We start from the raw sequence: 20,062 nt of genomic DNA on the forward strand, positions 1-20,062 counted from the left end.
AGCAGTAAACAAAATAAATTCACATAACTAATCCTCAAGAGACTTCTAGTACAGGGGAGCAATGAAAGGGTTACACTCTCAGGATTGATTTAAAAGCAGCCTCTTTCAACAGCAGTGACTAAAAAATAGTTTTAACTTACTTACTCTAAATTCTTCCTGGTCAGGCACCAACACAGGAAAGAGGAAAGGACTTCATTTCTCTAGTTTGTGTATTTTGTGAAAGAATTTTATTTATTTTTTAATTCAGAGAATGTCTACTTGCACCACAAACTTGGGAGTTATAAAGAGAACTTTCATTAGTTATAAATGGACAAGTTGAGTTTGGGGAGGAAAGCTGAGGAGAACCAGCAAGAAAGAACACCTTCCAAGTTCTATCACTTGAAGGTCGGGCTAATTATTCCTCTCATTTTTGTTCCTCTCCCCCTCCTCTCCAGCCCTGGGAAATGTGGACTTGTGGTCAGCAGAGCCTGGTGGAGTTGGAACTGAGGCTGCAGAGCGCTGAGGCATTGGGACCCCCACCCCCAAACCATGACACTTATTCCATGAGCACAGAACCATGCTAGGGGCGAGGTCTGAAGAAGCCCAGACATTCTCTCCCAGCTGCACCCACAATGGGCCACACCAGGTGAGCGAGTGGGGTGTGGCGTCAAGCGCCGTGGACCTGGGCATCATCAGACCTGCTCTTTCAACTTTAAACTGCAACTTATGGAACACTCCCTATGCGCTAGGCTCTGTGCTACGTGGTTTTCACCCTTTTTAAAACAAATCAATGAGATGGTTCGTATGACCCACAACTCTCATGAAGTAGGTGAAAAAAACTAGGGGACAAGAAGACCCAGTTGCATGCCCTCCTTCACACAGGTCAGACCCTGGTTCGCTCCAGGCCGAAGTCTCCTCCCGCTAAACCAACCTCGGCCTCTGCGCTGCACCTCCGTCACCTCTGTCTCGTCAGCCGCCCATTACTAAAAACGAGGTGGTCGGCCGAGAAGATTCTTAGGGGTCTTTCCAGCTTGTCGGATTTACAGTTTTAGGAGCAGGGAAGGAAAACCTTCAAGGGCCTCGCTTCAAAGCAACTGTCGAACCGCAGTGGACGCCCCTTCCCGCTCCGCGCTGGGCGAACATACGACCAGCCGTGCCGGGGTCCCAAGCTCCCAGGTCTAGGCGCTTCCAGGGGCGCGCGGCCGCCGCGCGCATGCGCACTGGCCTCCGGGCGCGCGGCGTCCCTCCGCTCCCTGCCCCGCCCGCGCCCGCTTCCAGTCCCTCAGGGGGGCGGCGAGGGCGTGTGCGTGCCTGGTTCCGGCTGACCGTTGGCCCCTCAGCCGGTGCCCTAGCAGAGCTTTCCTCGCCGCCCCTCCCCTCCCCTCCTCCCCGGCTCTGTCCCAACACCCTAGCGCAGAGCCGGAGAGGGGGGGAAGGAGTCCTCCAGCGTGACGCCCCCGGGGCCTCCAGCTAGTCTAGAGTCGGCCCGCCCCGAGGGGCGTGAGGAGTGGGCGGGGCTGCGGACTTCGGACTCCGGCCTCCGGCCCACAGACCGCCTCCTGCTGAGCCGGAGCAGGCAGCCTAGCCCGGCGGTGAGCTAGCCATGACAGCGCTGCGGGGGCTCTGGCCCGAGATGCAGGACACCTGCACCTCGCTGGGGCTGATGCTGTCGGTCGTGCTGTTCACAGGGCTGGCCCGGGTGGTCACCCGGCAGCAGCAGCTGCACAGCCCCATGGCCCACGCCTTCGTTTTGGAGTTTCTGGCCACCTTGCAGCTCTGCTGTTGCACCCATGAGCTGCAGCTGTTGAGCGAGCAGGAACCCGCGCACCCCACCTGGCCGCTGACGCTAATCTACTTCTTCACGTTGGTACATGGCCTGACTCTGGTGGGCACCTCCAGCAACCCTTGCGGCGTGATGATGCAGATGATGCTGGGGGGAATGTCCCCCGAGATGGGTGCGGTGAGGCTGTTGGCTCAGCTGATTGGTGCCCTAGGCAGCAGGTACTGCATAGGCGCCGTGTGGAGCCTGGGGCTGACCAAGTATCACGTCAGCGAGAGGAGCTTCGCCTGCAAGAATCCCATCCAAGTCGACCTGCCCAAAGCGGTCATCATAGAGGCCCTCTGCTCCTTTATCTTCCATAGCGCTTTGCTGAACTTCCAGGAGGTCAGAACCAAGCTTCGTATCCACCTGCTGGCAGCACTCATCACCTTTTTGGTCTATGCAGGTTTGTTATTCCCACAAAACACTTGGCACTTCCAGAGCTTCTATGACCTGAGGCTCTAAGTTCTTTACTAAGATACATTTGAAACCCCTACACCTCTGTGATGTCAATATTGGTATCCCCATTAATCTAGCCATTGTGCAGCCCATTCTTTACTGATAGGGCCGACATATAGATCTTCCATTCAGTGCTTTTTTGAACACCCAGAGAAAAGAGCCACTTCTGTGCTGAAACTGAGATCTTGTGAGATATTGCCAAGGGTTCAAATATCCTACAAAGGGATTGTTTTAATGGTAGAGAGGAAAGATCACTTATCAGCTACCTCTTACCTCATGCCAACCTGGTATAGATCCTTTTTGACACTCACTGAAAAATGATCCTGGGTTTAACAAGTTCCTTCCAATTTAAAGCACAGGCTACATGCTTGGTTAATAGGAAGAGGGGGGAGTAGAAATTCTGTTGTTCTATTTCTTAGTTCTTTTTCTACAAAATTACTTAGTCATTTATTTCCTTAATAATTCATCTTGAGTTATAGACGAACTTTTAAATGGCCTATCAAGAAAGATGTGTTTTAAAATTAAAACTTGCTTGAAATTAAAGATGCTTTTTAAAAACAAGTAATTCTTGAGAAATCGGTTGATTTCCTGTAACTACTTTGTTCCTTGACAGATCTCAGATGCAGTGGGTAATCTGGATATTCTAAATAGGGCAAGGAAATCCAAAAAACAAAAGTTTAATGATGAAATGTGTCATTTTAAATGATTACAGCAAAATATCTTCATTGGGATTATACCTGAATTATAAAGTGTTTTGGAGGCAGGAATCCAATTAAAGGTAATTTGTAGTAAGAGTCTATCTTCTGCCCATTAAAAGTGAAACTATGTGTAGAAACAAACCTTAAGATAAGGATTCCTAGGGTAAAAATGACCTCCTAGGGTAAAAAGGAAAGACTTTCCAATCCATTTTCCCTTCTTTCGATCTAGTACCATTCTTTTTGTAGACACAGATGGAAATAGATGGTATAGGAGAGATGGATAGCTACATGCATATTTGAGGGTAGGTGAGCAGTTGCTTATTTGTTAAAGTTTTAGGTTTTGGCTAAAGCAGAAACATCTTCCATATGTGAACAGAATCATCCCTTGTAAAAACTTGTGCCACAGTTTAGCTCTGTATTTATATAATTAAAAGCAGGAAAATTTAAAAGATGTTTTAAATTAATAAAATGTTATATACAGTTGGATCTTTCTGTACCTATGTCTCTTCTCCCTCTCTTGATTACCCTGAAGTTGGTATTCTTCCTTTTATATTTTTAATATATATTTATGATCCTATAAATAATACTGTATACAGTATTAGCCAATATGTATTTTACAAGTGACAAAGATTTCAAGAGAAGCAATATTTTTTGTGTGTGTGAGGAAGATTAGCCCTGAGCTAACATCTGTTGCCAATCCTCCTCTTTTTTGCTGAGGAAGATTGGCCCTGGGCTAACATCCGTGCCCATCTTCCTCTACTTTATATGGGACGCCGCCACAGCATGGCTTGACAAGCAGTGCGTAGGTGCGCCCGGATCCGAACCTGCGAACCCCCGGGGCCGCCACAGCGGAGTGTGCGAACTTAACCGCTACGCTACCAGGCCGGCCCCAAGATAATATTTTAAGTTATAGACAAATATAAGAAAAGTTATTGGAAAGAACCCATAGAATATCAATTTACGGTATCCCAAACACTGCTCTTGTTCTTCCCCTCACATTGTAGACGTTGAAATGAGGGTACTAATTGATGGGGAGGAGCAGAGAGTAGAGGGATCACTAGAGCAGTGGTTCGCAACATTCTCTCTGCGTTAGAATCATGTGGGGAGCGCTTTAAACACACCCATGTCTGGGTGTAGAGATAAGATTTCATTGCTCGGGCAAGGGGCCTAAGCAATGGTAGATTTTAAAGCTTCCCAGGTGATCCCAATATGAAACCAGAGTTGAGAACCACTGCTCTAGTCTAGACTTGTGCTGGCCAATTTGGCAGCCGCTAGCTGCGTGGGGTTATTTAGATTTAAATTAACTAAAATTAAATACTTAGTTCCTCATTTCAAGTGCTTAATAGCCACATGCGGCTAGTGGGTACAATACTGGGCGGCGCTGGAGACTGTTTGCAGAGGCAGAATCTAATAGACAATTGTGGATTACCACTGTTACAGCAGTTGATAATCTATTATGATCTTCCTTTTCTGCCAATATAAGGGAGATAAGAATATTCATTGGGCAATAAGCAGAGCATATAGGAAATTTATATGAATTATCTTCATTAATCCTTACAACAACCTGTTGATGAAAACACTATTCTCATTTTAAGTAAAGTAAGTGAGGCTCAGAAGAGTGAAATGACTTGTCCAAGGTCACACAGGTAGAATGTGCTGGAACCGTGGTTCAAACTGACACTAAAGCTCATACTCATGTCATTATCAGCATTTCTACAGTGTGCTCCTCAAAAGTAATAAAAACGTATATACTCAACTGAATATTATCCAGCCATGAAAAGGAATGAAGTTCTGATACATACTACGACACAGATGAACCTTGAAAACATGCTAAGCGAAAAAAGCCAGACACAAAGGAACAAATGTTGTATGACTCCACTTATATGAAAAATAACAAAATAGGCAAATTCACAGTCAGAAAGTAGAGTAGAGGTTACAAGGGGCTGGGAGGCAGGGAGGAATAGGGACTTACTGTTTTATATGGGTACAGAGTTTCTGCTTGGGGTGATAGAAAAGTTTTGGCAGTAGTGGTGACGGTTGAACATTGCAAATGTAATTAGTGCCACTGAATATACACTTAAAAATGGTTAAAATGGCACATTTTATGTTATCTATATCTGTTTTTACCATAATTAAAAAAATTTTTTTATGTTACAAAAGGATTCTGTTGCCAAATAAGTTTGGCAAACAGCAGATAAAAGAGGTTTTCTAATTTTGAGACTTCACAAAGCCTTTACTAAGCTACTGTATATTGTGAAACTCCAAGAGGAGGATATGGAACATAGTTTTTCAAACTTATGGAATCCTTTTGTCTAGGGGTAAGTAGCAAAAGAGAACATGCTTTGGGAAATGCTGCACTAAGCCACATCATTCCCCATTATTTTCTACAGATATCAGTCATAACTTGAGAACAGAGTTGTTCCAATAGAATGAACCATCTTGGGACAGGTTGTGTCCGTCTTGTCAGGCAGAGGTGAGGCTTTTGTAGCAAGGATGTAAGAATGGATAGGGAAGGACAGGCAGGGGAAGGGTCAGCTAAGTCAGGCATCATTACAAGTTACTCTGATATGTCTTTTTTTACACTTCTAAGATACTATAAGCACAGGTTTGACAAAGTTGCGTGCTGGGAGATTTCTTTAATCACTTGTACTTTGAGGGCACTCAGAAGTCACCAATTCAGGCACCAATAACTGATTATATATTTTAATATTACAGCAGCATAGCCACAGGCTCCTTGGACAGCCAGTGACAAGGGTCTGTGTATTTATTGATCTAGCACCCTGCACTTGGATGTGCAAATGGAGGCCACTGATGGCATTACCACTTATCATGTATATACTGGCTTCCAAATAAAGGAAGCCAGTTATTAACTTATTAGACTTATTAACATATTAGAGCTATAAAAACTGACATATTAGAGCTTTAAAAACTATTAACGTGAATTTCAAGCAAATCTTCCCAAATTTAGGTTTTGAGAGAATTTAGTTCAATGAACAGGGTAAGAAAGAACTGCATCCATTTTTTAATTAATTAGATATTGAAAAAAATCTGTTACTTTACACATCTAAGTAAGTTGTCTTTATTACTGCACCCTATTCATTTACTTTGTAGAATGTTTAATTATACACTTGGTTTCTGATATAATGCCTGTATTCCTCCACCAGATGGTAAGCTTTATGAGTACAGAGACTAAAATTGTTTTATTCCTTATAACGTATAATCAGGACTTAGCATGTTTTCACCTGGTACAAAATAAACAGTAAGTATTTTTAGAATGAGCGAATGAAGGAATTAGCAAATACTCTAGTCACTTAAAAAAATTTCATAGAAAGAAATAATACCTATCTGGGTATTCCATATTTTATGTCTAAGGGCTTTCAAAATAAGCCTAATAAATTGAGGAAATTGTGATATTTTTACTTCATTTCATTACTCCATTCGGAAGTGTTTGGTATCCTTCTAAGTCATGTTGAAATAAGATATTTGCAGAAGGAGAAGGGAACCAAGTCCTTTACATATGTTCACTTTTAATACAATAATCCTATCAAATAGGTGCTAATTTACAAATGAAAAACAGCTTCAAACAAACATCCAAATCTTTTTTATTATGCCGGTATAATACAGAGGTTAAGAGTACAGGTTTGGAGTTGGACTGAGCCTTTAGGAGAGAGACTTAATTTAGGCCTCAGTTTCCTCATCTTTAAAATGGAGAATACTACTATCTATCTCTTAAGACTATTATGGGAATAGAGTGATATATTTCAAGTTCTTAGCACAGTACTTGGCACAAATATTCTGGTCGCTGGAAAGGGCTAGATTCCACTATAAATTAGTTAATTGACATTCTGGCTTATACATGAGTCTTATGTGATTTTAACTAGTGTCAGTCCGTCACAGAGAATTTGATTCCCTTTAGGGCTATTGAGAAACATTAGTGCCTAGAATTACCAGATTTGGGACTTAGTCTTTGACTGTGGTAATTTCACTAAGTTCATGATGTCCTCTAAGAGTCTTGGCAGTCAGCCAGCTGGATCTTCCCATTGATACCTCTTCTTCAACATGTGTTCTTTTGTCCTCTCCCCTTCAATGTCAATAAATAACTTATTTTTCGAAGCCATTTTCTGTTCTCTGTTTGGATGAGTCTTAATTTTTTAATAATTCATATTTAATTACACAAGTAATACACGAATGTGGTTTTTTTAGGAAAAAGTTGAAACACTACCAGTGCAACTAAAAGTGCCTTTTGACTGCCATCCTCCATGCCTGCCCCTTCTCCTTTCCTGCCAACTCTTTCCACCAGGAGATCCTCCACATGTACACATGTGTGTGTGTCTCCTTCTAAACTCTTTTTATGTGCACTTATTATACATATAGAGAAGACCCTGTAGAAACTATTATTTTATGTGTGTTCATGTTAACATAAAAGGTGTCATACCTTACTTTCTGTAGCTTGCTTTTTTTGGTGGTGGTGTTCAATGATGTATCTTAGAGATTTATCTATGTTAGTAAAGAGATTTCTTTCATTATTTCAAAATACTGAATGGTATTCCAAATTAATAATAAACTTGTTTATTTAGCTATTTTCTTATGAATGGACATTTAGGTTTTTCCCAACCTTGTGTATGTCTACTTGTGTACAAGTATGAGTAGTTCTCTAGGACAGTGGTTTTCAACAGGGGACAATTTTGCCCCCCAGGGGACATTTGGCAAAGTCTGGAGACATTTTTGGTTATTACAATGGGGGGAGATGGATGTGCTACTGGCATCTAGTGGGTAAAGGCCAGGGACGCTGCAAAACATCCTACAATGCATAGGACAGCCCCCAACAAAGAATTATGCAGTCTAAAATGTCAAAGCCAATGCCACATCTTTTGTTGACACAGAGCCCACTCCTGATGGGGATTTCTGTATCAGTTAACTATTGCTTAAAATAAAAATTTATTGCCTTTCATGATTCTGTGAGTCAGATGGGAAATTCCTCTGAGACCATATAGCTGGACAGTTGGTGGGGCTGGAAGAACCAAGGTAGCCTCACTCATGGGTCTGGCAGTTGATGCCAACTGTCATCTAAGGTGCCTCGGTTCTCCTCCATGTGGCCTCTCATCCTCCAGGAGCCTAGACCAGCCTACTTACATGATCAGGGCATTGTTCCAAGAGAGCAAAAAGGGGAAGCTAATGGGTTTATTGAGACCTGAACCTAGAAGTCGCTCACTGTCACTCCTCATGTTCAGAATTCGCATAGCGTCACTTCTGCTGCATTCTGCTTGTCAATGCAAGTTGCAAAGCCGGTCCGTGTTCAGGAGAATAGATTCTACCTCTTGGTAGGAGCAGCAGCTTCCACCAAGTCACACTGTGCAGAACTGGTGATGTGAGGATAGAAGACAAGGGGAGTGAAGCAGTTTGAGTTTTGGGATGGTGTAAGACTGAATGATAGTGTTCTTAGACCTAATGGAAATACAGAAGATCTAATAGGAGTACTGAAGTAAACTAATTATGAGGGCAATGATTCAGTCTATTTTTATTGATAAATGCCTAAAAAAACCCCACGGGTCACTTATTATATTATCATAGCACATATTACATTATATTGTAAAGATCTGTGTGAGTCTTTATCTTTCTGCCCACATATATAGGAACTCAATTTTTTGTTGAATTGAACGGAAATGCCCACCTGCCAACTAAACAATTCTGTTGGCCTTTCGCAGTTGCCGATTTAACATTCCAGGATTTGACTACTCAAGAAAGATTCTAAAGGTCCATGACATGATGTCATTTGTAATTTCTGAGGCATGAATATGAATCATGCTGTGAGGCTGACATGCTAGAAAAAACTCTTAGCTATGGAGTGAACTTAGTTCATTCCTCAACATCTTCATCTCAATACAAGATGTTGAGGCTTCAATGTTCTCAGCCTATCAAGTGTGAAATGTTTTCAGTCTATCAAGTGTGAAGTCTCATTAGTGAAATCTTATGAAAGGGTCACTTAATTTCCGATTTTACTTCACTGCATTTTATGAAGACAATTAACATGCGATTGTGGCGTATGTCAATATAAAATCTGTGACGATCTCAGGATCTGTCTCTGTGGCTGAGTCAGAGGCAGATGTGTGTGCCCAAGCTTCCATATGGAAGAACCGCCAGAAATGTCACTATCTCAGGGATACTCGTAGAGTGTGTTTTGAACAGCTGAGCCACAGCTCTAGTGAGTACCATTGGACAGGCAGTCCAGCCTCCTCTGCCTTTCCTTACTTGCTGTGTAGCCAGAACTATAAATTCCTAGGCCCCATGTCAGCGAGATACCCTGAGTGTAGAGCTGGACCATGAATCCTGAATAGTAGTCAACAGTTAGAATTTGTGCTTATCTTGCATGACTACTCACAGTTACTTCTTTTTTTTAATTTTTGTAACCACTTTATTGAGATATAAATTCACATACCATTCACAGTCACTTATTCAGGGCTCTGTTGACAAGTGAAAATGGAGTCAATGATAATGCTTTGGTCCATTCTATTTTTTGTTTTCAACGCAAAGGTATGTTTATGCCCAAGAAGATTCTAGGGTATTGTATCCATTGTAAAGGTATTTTCATTATTATTTATTCATTTAAATTGATGAATGTTAAGAAAGGCAGCCAAATCTCCTGTTTTATAAAACTGTAGGGAGAATAATACAGCCTATTAACTTTCAATGTGCATTTTATAATATATAGGAAAAGCACTGGATTAAAACTCAATGTCCTCTTTTTTGCACCTGGCATATTATAATCTATAATCTATTTTTATATTTTGTAATATGCCAGGTGATTCTGCAAAGGAAGATTATAGAATAAGAATACTTAAATACCTAAAACAGTCACATTTAGTAACCCCTTTATTTCCAGTTACAAGAAAATGTAAGATATATGGTTTGGTATCACTCTGCTTAAAATGTATTACAGGAGGAAGTCTAACAGGAGCTGTATTTAATCCAGCTTTGGCACTTTCACTACATTTCAAGTGTTTTGATGAAGCATTCCTTCAATTTTTTATAGTATATTGGCTGGCTCCTTCTTTAGGTAAGCATATTTTTATTTACTATGATTAAAATATTAGGATATCTTAAAAATATGAAATGGAATGTCACTATTAACATGTCAATTTCCAAAGCCAGAGGAGGTACAAAAAAGAAAATGAAAAAGGTAGTTAACATGCCTGAAATAGCATTTTATTTTGTGCAATATCCTTTAAAACTGTTTTTATCTTCAAAGAAACAAAATTATCTAGTTTAAGGGCTGTCAGTTTCAGGTATGATACCACTTTAAGAAACCCTCAGATATGATGGCAAAAAAAGTGAGCAACGATTACTTCTTCCATTGAAAAATAACTCTTTTTTTGATAAAGGAATTTGTTTTTTCAAATTTGTGAGCTCCAGATAAAAACTATTTAGTTCATTTGACTCATTTTGCAGAAGAGCATCTCATGAAATAATGTACACCTATAATAAATTATCCATGGGCCGGCCCTGTGGCTTAGCGGTTAAGTGCTCGCGCTCCGCTGCTGGCGGCCCGGGTTTGGATCCTGGGCGCGCACCGACGCACTGCTTTTCCGGCCATGCTGAGGCCGCATCCCACATACAGCAACTAGAAGGATGTGCAGCTATGACATACAACTATCTACTGGGGCTTTGGGGGAAAAATAAATTAATTAATTAAATTAAATTATCCACAAGTTGCATTCCTCTTATTTCTATCTAGATCAGATATATAAAACTCCTCTATTCAGATAAGTCAAAAAAGACAAAAAAAGTTATAACTGTAATCATAATATGCATTTCTTTATACAAGTTATCAGTATTTCTTGTTTAGTCATCTGGTTTAAGCCTGATTATAATTCATAACTATAAATGAATACGAGGATGCCTGGCCTTCTGTTAGTTAATCCTTTTTATTCAGTTTGTATTTTGTTTCTTGTTGCTCATTTTTGTTAAACAAAAAAAAAGCTTCATGTAGAAGGGAACATTGGCACAAAAGGTTTGAATAGCCATTACACTTTACTCCTCCCATTCACGTTCCATTCCTTTATCTCACATTTAGTATCTAGTATGTTCAATAATGATATCTCTAGGCCTAAACATGAAGAATATCAGAGATAACTTGCATTTTAAAATACTAATAATCATAGCTATTTTTTTTCAGTTATAGATTGCTAGTATTTTCTGATAATAACTTCTTTGAAGATAAATTTTCTCTATTCTTGATTTTTAGTAAGTTAAAAAGGTCACTGAGGGCCGGCCCCCGTGGCTTAGCGGTTAAGTGCGCGTGCTCCGCTACTGGCGGCTGGGGTTTGGATCCCGAGCGCGCACCGACGCACTGCTTCTCCCGCCATGCTGAGGCCGCGTCCCACATACAGCAACTAGAAGGATGTGCAGCTATGACATACAACTATCTACTGGGGCTTTGGGGGGAAAAATAAATAAATAAATTTATTAAAAAAAAAGGTCACTGAAGTTCCTAAAGAAGTTAAAAAAGTCACTAATTGGACAAAACTACTGATTATTTTTATATGGAAAAATTCTTAATATGTCTTATTTGAAATCAAAACATATATTATATATTTGTTAATGTGCTCCAATCACAATTGTAACAGTAGGCCCATGATACTAAGGAATTATTTCATCTATTACTTGAAACAACACTATTAAGAGTAGGCCTTTCCAAAAGAATTTTAAAAGAAAAAAAATCAGAAGTAGTGACGTTCTCTATAAAAGGACCATGACTTTTTTCTTTAAACACGTCTTCTAGCCAAAATCACTTAATAACTTCTTCCTGGAAAAACATACTGGAAAATTTCATGATACATAAAAAAGGAACAATCACTTCTGCTCCTTTAGAATGTATACAGACCAGAGAGTAGTAGGGTGGGGAAATAGACTATATTCTCTTCATGTTAGTGTAGTCCAAACAGGAAGGTAACATTACTTGAGGCCTTTAACAAACATTTTAGAGAACTACTTACCCCAAAACAATCCAAACACTCAAAAACCAAATATACTTTTATTTCTTTGCTTCCTATTCAAGGAATCTTTTAAAATGGAATTGCGATCAAACTTTTTTGCAATTATATATGGCCCTATTTAGCTTGTTGAAAACATGCCTTCAAAGATTCTTTCTTAGTTGGCCCAAGGACCTCCTAGCTTTTTTCTAAATTGGTCCAACATAAAATTTCTATTGTAGTTTTTGGTTTAAAGAGGCATGTTCCTATACTTCTTTAAGAAATTTATGAATGAGAAACAATACAGGAATCCTTCAATATATATGGATAAAAGACATGAATAAATGGCAGTTTTTAGAATACTGAATTCCAGCTTGCCAATGAATTTTGTCATATATTGAAGTTACAGTCCCATTGGGAAAAAAAAGTCCTCACATGAAATAAGGTCACAATTAAACTCTAAGAAGGATGGGAAAAATAAGAAATTATATTTTTACAAGAGTCACTCAAAGAGCTAAGTAAGAGATAAGGAGTCAAAACAAACAAAACTTTGTTAAAGCTACATTAGGCAATGCCATGGAGTGAGATGGAGGAGAGGAATCCCAAGGTATCTGTCATCGTTCCCTTCTTGACCAAGCAGGGAGCAAACTATTCTTGGAAGCCGTAGTCCTTGTTCCTTCTTGTTTCTCTTCACAGCAGAGAGAATTGTAATTCTTCTAATAGCCCCTGTCATCTCCCCAAAATTAATTAAAAATATTAGAAATGTGATAAGAATGTATATAGAAGTAATTCTCTAGTTTACACATTTCATACAGTAAAAATTAGCAAATTCCATTTGCTTCTATGGAACTGTAATTCCATTTTTGGAAAAAGTTTTAAATGTCTTATTTTCTAGCTCTGACTTTATAAAGAAAATGTCAAATTTTGTGGGTCAGTTAACATACAGATTGTTTCTCATTTTTTTTCATTTAAAGCCTTTGGTTGCAAAACAGACTCATCTTTCAATAACATGTTAAGCTATCCAAATGGTAGTCAAACCATAAGGTTTCCTGTTGTTAAAAAACACAAGTAAAATAATATCAAATCTGCATGTGACAAAAATTCATTCTTTTTAAAAAATTTATTGTTTTTTATTGAGGTCACATTGACATAACACATAAATTTCAAAAACTCGTTCTTAATCTGAGTTTACACTGACTTAGAGCTTTAAGTCTAGATACATGAAGATAAAAACATTAACTGTTGCAGACCTCTCTTTCAAAACGGAGACGAGCCCTGTGGCTCACTCTCTTCCATCCCTATTTCCCATTGAAAAATTAACCAGTGGCTACATGCTAGATTTGTCTGGTGTGATCTCAAAAATGAAGACTTACTAATATGTGATTTTTTTTTCACGTATTTATATTTAAGATATAAAATTTCAGCATTGACTGAAATTTTCTGTTTTAGATAATTTGCTTGATACAGCTCTAAAAGATATTAATGGTTGAGGTTGATGAAAAAAAATGAGAAGGGAGAAAGTTATCTAACGTACTGTTCTTATTTGAGCATTCCAAGTGAAAACTCAAAAGTGCTTTCAGTTGCTTTATTCTCCCTGCGCATCCCTGGGGCATGAGGAACAAAGTGTTGCCATTTTAAAGAGGAGTAAATGGAGACCCAAGTCCAGAGTTTCTCACTCAAGTCAGTAAAGGACCCAGAACTAGAACTACAAATCTATTTTATTTATCCTTTGAATTCATTGTTTAGATCCTACTGGTTTTACCAAGTACATACTGTTTTTAAGGATTCATTGTTGAAGAAAAATAATGTGAGAATATTAGATTTAAAAATGTCTACGTTTCATGTAGAATTGATGTAGCTAATTCTTTTAAACATAGCTTTCCAAATCTCTACATCATTGTCTATAATCCTAAATTATACCCACTGAGTGATTATGAACTTCCTTAGAGATTGTTTTATTTTACTGTATCTTGTCTTTCAGGTATATTGTTGATGATTTTGATGTTCAGCTTTTTCCTTCCATGGCTGTATAACAACCATACAATTAATAAAGAGGAATAACCATTCCAAAAGACTCAGACTAAGTTACAGGACAGTCAAGCTGGACATGATAAAGATTTTACCACCTCACATTCAACACACTGGCTGCACATCCTGGATTCATCAACGTTAGCTTCCTTTGAGGAAGCTGCCTTAGAGTTTTCATCACTGGAACTTAAAAAAAAATTACTGTGAAAATGAGGTATCCTGTGTTTCTCAGTTAAGACTTCTTCTTTTGAGTGTGTATTAAATGCTGTTAGAAAAGACTCAGTACATTAAATATAAATCTCAAGTGATAACTGTTAATTTTGATGGAAAAAAAAATGAGTACAAGGTGAGAAGGGAAGGGACGGTGATGGTAGGACCAAAAGAAAGAGTGTGTGTATCAAGTGTCTCCTGAATGAATAGGATTTTTAACCAAAGTACAACCAGTCACGCTTACAGAACTGGAGAGAGGCTGCTTTTCAGCCACTACCTCACACAGCGATACCATCAGCAGTGTCATCTTTCAGTAGGAAAGTTGCTTTTGGAAGTAGATTATATATCCACTCATTCTCAAGGGGTTTCCTAAATTTTAAATATATTCTAATCTAAAGTGTTTTCTCAAACACTATCACTAGTTTTAGGCAAGTTGTTATTCTTTAATAGACTATAATAAAATGAAGCACCCATACATAGTCATGGTGTAAGCTTTTCACATTCTCATTTGATCCTCACCGCTACCTTATGAAGTAGGTAGGGCATGTATTTTTAATCTCCGTTTCACAGATAAGGAAATTAAGTCTAGAGGGGTTTGCTGCCCTGTCCAAGGTCAAATAGAGCTAAATACCATCCTTAATTTCTACTTCAATACAGAAAATCTTCTCAGTCATCATTACAACTAAAGGAAAACTGAAGATTTTGAAGAAACGTTAAATACTTTATATTAAAATTTGTTTAGGAATTAACTAGCTTTTTTTTAGGCTTAAAGAACCTTCAAGTTTTCCTCTATTAGAAGCTTTATTGTGGGGCCAGCCCAGTGGCGCAAGCGGTTAAGTGTGCGCGCTCCGCTGTGGCGGCCCGGGGTTCGCCGGTTTGGATCCTGGGTGCGTACCGACACACCACTTGTCAAGCCGTGCTGTGGCGGCGTCCCATGTAAAGTGGAGGAAGATGGGCATGGATGTTAGCCCAGGGCCAGTCTTCCTCAGCAAAAAAAAAAAGAGGAGGATTGGCAGATGTTAGCTCAGAGCCAATCTTCCTCACAAAAAAAAAAAAGCTTTATTGTATGAGGTCTACTTTTTATTACAAGTTCAGGCCATAAACAGTTGTTTGTTTCTCTTCAAAGGAAATTCGACTGTGAGGGTTAAAATTGAAAGTAAAAAAATATGGGGTAAGATAAGATCTGCTTGAGTAATAATCAATTAAGCAACTGATAAATTGCCAGGTAATTTAAGTGCTGCTTGGTGATCAGCTTGTAGATAGTCACTCTCTTCACACTTGCAGACTGAACTGAACTGCTGCAGGCTACCCAACAAGGCAACCAGTTTAATGATCATGGACTTTGACTCTTGAAGTTACAAATACACACCGTGGTAGTTTCTATTTTAAAAAGCAGAGTTCATAAAATTATGACAATGGCTAAATGCAGTCTCTGACATGTTTTATTTGGCCTGCACGGGACTTAAAAAAATAAAAATAAAAAGCTAGTATTATAAGTCTTTTTCATACAAAAATCCACAGTTCCAGCTTCTCTTGAAAAAAATCAAAAGACCTGGCAACACTAGACCTGAATTCTGCCATGACAACCACACAAAATAATGGCTGTTCGCTTTAAAACGGTCCCTTTGCCACTCTCTGTCCTCCAAACACGAAGCTGATTTCACTTAATGTCTCATGGCTGTTTTTCTTATAATAGAGACATTTTATTTATGTCTCTATCATGAGGACTCTGTGGTTTAAGAAAATTGAGTATTAATTTGTGAAAACACCCAGCCCTCTTAACTTCACTTGTCAGAATTTGAGTTGTGACTTCTGATGACACTGCTTCCCCTGCTGCCCTCTCAAGTGGCAGCTGTTTTCTCTACCACACCTCTCATACCACTGGGCCCGGAGGTGGAACAGGTTCCTTTCTCCTCATTGCTGCTTCCTGTCTATTCTCCTCTGCTCCTTCCATTAATAACATATCATCAGACCATGCTAGCTGCTACATGGGTACTTCTTATTGAAATTATCCACTGTACAGTCCCCTCAAATTCCCCCTCACTCCTTTAACAACTCAGTTCCTGTCTCACTCTCTACAATACTACTTTTTATATTTCTTGGTGATTTCAATACCCACAAAGATGATCCTTCCAGTGTCTTAGCCTCTCAGTTCACTGGCTGAACTTGAAGGGCTCTTCAATAATTTTTTCTTCTATTCTACCTCAGCTACAACTTTGGCCATAACCTTGAGCTTGTCATTACCAATAACTCAGAATCTTCTATGATCTCGAACACCCTACTCTCTAACCACTAACCCCTCTCTCCTGCTCACTCACTCTAGTACCCCATCTCTAATGAGTCTTTGACTTCCACGGGGTCCAGCTGACAGCACCACCTTTTCACAACTCTCACCCCTCTCAAGTAGTCTCTTCTCCTTAAGCAGCTTAAATTACACACTTGCATACAATCTTAACTCTCTTGTTCCTCTGTCTCTTCATCATACTCACACAGCTCAACCACAATGTGATTAAACCCAACTGCTTATTCCATGTCTGCAGCCAGACATGAAATAGAGGAAAACGTGGAGAAAGCAGTAGGACAGTTCTGTCAAAGAGTTTTGCTTGTGAAGGGAATAAAATATGGGTGGTAGCTGAAAGGGGAAATTGGGTCAAGAAAGAATTTATTTTTTTAAGATAGGAAAGATATCAGCATGTTTATATGCTGACGGGAATGATGCAGTAAAAAGAAAATAACTGATGATGTAGGAGAGGGAGGGGAGAGCTCCCAGGTCCATATATTTGTTTTGTGAGGAAGATCAGCCCTGAGCTAACATCCGTGCTAATCCTCCTCTTTTTTGCTGAGTAAGACCGACTCTGAGCTAACATCTATTGCCAATCCTCCTCCTTTTTTTCTTCCCAAAGCCCCAGTAGATACTTGTATGTCATAGTTGCACATCCTTCTAGTTGCTGTATGTGGGACGCGGCCTCAGCATGGCCGGAGAAGCGGTGCGTCAGTGCGCGCCCGGGATCCGAACCTGGGCCACCAGTAGCGGAGCGTGCACTTAACCACTAAGCCACGGGGCTGGCCCTATTTTTTTTTTTTTTATGAGGAAGATTGGCCCTGAGCTAACATCTGCCAATCCTCCTCTTTTTTTGCTGAGGAAACTGGCCGTGGGCTAACATCTGTGCCCATCTTCCTCCACTTTATATGGGACGCCGCCGCATGGCTTGCCAAGTGGTGCATGGGTGCGCGCCCGGGATCCGAACCCCGGCCGCCAGCTGCAGAGCGTGCGCACTTAACCGCTTGCGCCACTGGGCCGGCCCCTAGGTCCATATTTTTTAATAGGTTAGTGAAGCTAGAATCAAGTGTACAACTGAAGGGGTTGGGCCTAGCTAGAGGCATAGACAGACAGTTCATAGTAACAGGAGAAAAGAATAGATGGGCACAAGAAGCATTAGGTAAGCAGATGTGGTGAGAGTTTGAAGAAGTTCTTCTTCCCATTTTCTCTTGAAGCATTATAGTCAGGCCTTCAACTCCACCATTCCACTGAAATTCTTGCCAAGGCCATCAGTGATTTCTGTGTTGTTAAATCAATTTCTCATTCTTCTTACCTATCAGAAGTATTTGATACAACCGATTGCTTTCTCCTCCTGAAAACATTTTACTTGCTTCCGGAAAATCACTGCCTTCTGTTTCTTTTTTTAGTTCTTCCTCCTTTCCCCAAACTAAATGATAGCGTTTTCCAGGGCCCAGTCCTCTGAGCTCTTTTCTATTTATACTTACTCCCCTGGTAATTTTATCCAGTCTTGTGGCCTTATAGCAACTATATCCTAATGACTGCCAAATTTATATCTCCAGCTTGTACAACTGTCCTGAACTTCAGACTCATATCCATCTGTATGTGTGACATCTCTCCTTGGTTGTCTAGTAGTTAACTCAAGTTGACATATGCAGCTCTTAATTCAAACTGCACTGTTTATCCATTGTACTGATGGGTATTTCTAGTTATTCACTATTAAAGCAATGCTTGTGCATGTTTTCTTGTGTATACATGTTTCTCTAAGGTAGCAGGCTTTCATACTTTTCATTATGGCTTACTAGCATAGTTTGGGTCCAAGCCTCCATCTACTTGGGTCCAAGCCTCCATCTACTTACTCTTGCCCAGATTATTGCAATAACTTCCTGTTTCTACTGCCTGAGTGATCCTATTAAAACCACATGCCACAGCTTCCTATTTCAGACTTGAAGGCATGTATTCTTCCAGTTAACTATTACATAACTGTAGCAAACTGGTGGTGCAAAATACTAACGTGTTGGGGAAAACTGCATATGAACCAATGTGACCCCTGGATTATAGTGACATCACTGTCCTATTTAGCAATCAATATTGAGCTAGTTCACATTGTTTAAGAACACTGAGCAAAACTGCTAGAATGCTAGAGCTAGAATACACTTTAAATCATCCTACATAATGAATAATTTTCCTTGCTTCTAAAAGCATACAAGATTCCACAACTTCTTGTGGAAATACTTCTCAGCTTAAGCACACTTTCAGATAATTACTCTGTACTTTACTACTACCACAGTGTAAGTCCCCAAACTCTAGGCTGCTTCTATTTGCTGTAGTAGCTTCTTAACTAGTCTCTTTGCCTTTAGTCTTCCTCCTTGGCATTCTACATACTCAAGTTGTCCAGACTTATTTCCTAATCTACCACTTCAGTCCCCTACACAAGAACCCACAACGGCTCCCATAACAAACTCAAACTTTCCCCCAATCACAGCACTTGATACTCTAAAATTGCGTGTTTCCCGGTCTGAGCACTTTAAAGCTAGGACTGCATCTTCTTAATCTCTATACCCTCCAGCACTTAAGAGGCACTCAAAATATATCTTCTGTTTATTTATTTATTTATATTTGGTGAGGAAGATCAGCCCTGAGCTAACATCCATGCGAATCCTCCTCTTTTTGCTGAGGAAGACCGGCTCTGAGCTAACATCTATTGCCAATCCTCCTCCTTTTTTTCCCCAAAGCCCCAGTACATAGTTGTATGTCATAGTTGCACATCCTTCTAGTTGCTGTATGTGGGATGCCGCCTCAGCACGGCCGGAGAAGCGGTGCGTCGGTGCGTGCCTGGGATCCAAACCCGGGCCTCCAGTAGCGGAGCGCGCACACTTAACCGCTAAGCCACGGGGCCTGCCCCTCTTCTGTTTAAATGAGTTAAAAGCCCCCCATCAATCCCAAATACTTCCCATTCCTTCACAATTTCCTCCCACTGTAGCTGGTCAATCCATACTTGCTACCCCAGCCAGCCTGGTACCCTCTCATAGCTCTCCTAAAGTCCATGCTTATTCTAGCCTCTGAGCCATTCTTTTACCATCAAAGGTGACAAATCTCAAATTGCAAACTCACCTCAGAAAGTTTCAAGACAAACAAACCTCAAATGCCCAAACTTTAATCCCATTCCTTAAAGAAGCTAGTTAACAGTAATATGTGTACATGTAAACAAAATGGTTAAAAAATAAGTCTCTCTTTTTGAAGACAATTATGACATGGGGGATCATGAAATGAATGATTTCCAACAAAACAGAAAAAGCACAAACCATGAAGATAAAGATTAATAAATATGATTATATTAATCATTAAGCTTCATGCTTTTAAAAGACATCATAACAAAATGAAAAGACAAGTCACAGACTAGGAGATTAGCATCTAAAATACACAAAGGACAGATCAATAAGAATGATCTGATTATTCTATAAGAATAAGAATTATTCTATAAGAATAAGAAAAAACTTAAAAACTGGAAAAAATATACGAAAAGTCAAATGTACAAATTAGGAAGGTGTTCAACCTCACTAGTCATCAGGAACATGGATACTACAATCATGATGAAATACTACTTTCACATAGATCAGAT

At 39.8% G+C, this 20,062-nt stretch overlaps 1 protein-coding gene across 1 annotated transcript; it reads left to right on the forward strand.

The window, feature by feature from the left end:
• Nucleotides 1-1,394: 1,394 nt before the first annotated feature.
• AQP11 (aquaporin 11) lies at nucleotides 1,395-14,633 on the forward strand. The gene is made up of 3 exons (XM_004434032.3): nucleotides 1,395-2,204; nucleotides 9,893-10,009; nucleotides 13,906-14,633. The coding sequence occupies exons 1-3, from the start codon at nucleotides 1,583-1,585 to the stop codon at nucleotides 13,983-13,985; spliced, it is 819 nt and encodes a 272-aa protein (XP_004434089.1). The 5' UTR covers nucleotides 1,395-1,582; the 3' UTR covers nucleotides 13,986-14,633.
• The last annotated feature ends 5,429 nt before the right edge of the window (nucleotides 14,634-20,062 follow it).

The sequence above is a fragment of the Ceratotherium simum genome, chromosome 7, assembly GCF_057802395.1.
Source record: "Ceratotherium simum simum isolate JZ-2026a chromosome 7, ASM5780239v1, whole genome shotgun sequence".
Taxonomy (NCBI): domain Eukaryota; kingdom Metazoa; phylum Chordata; class Mammalia; order Perissodactyla; family Rhinocerotidae; genus Ceratotherium; species Ceratotherium simum.

Excerpts from the sequence above, each read along its gene's own strand:
- AQP11 (XM_004434032.3), top strand. The coding sequence starts at position 1,583 with ATGACAGCGCTGCGGGGGCTCTGGCCCGAGATGCAGGACACCTGCACC. Across the intron at positions 2,205-9,892 it reads CACCTTTTTGGTCTATGCAG|GAGGAAGTCTAACAGGAGCT; the intron begins GTTTGTTATTCC and ends AATGTATTACAG. Across the intron at positions 10,010-13,905 it reads TTGGCTGGCTCCTTCTTTAG|GTATATTGTTGATGATTTTG; the intron begins GTAAGCATATTT and ends CTTGTCTTTCAG.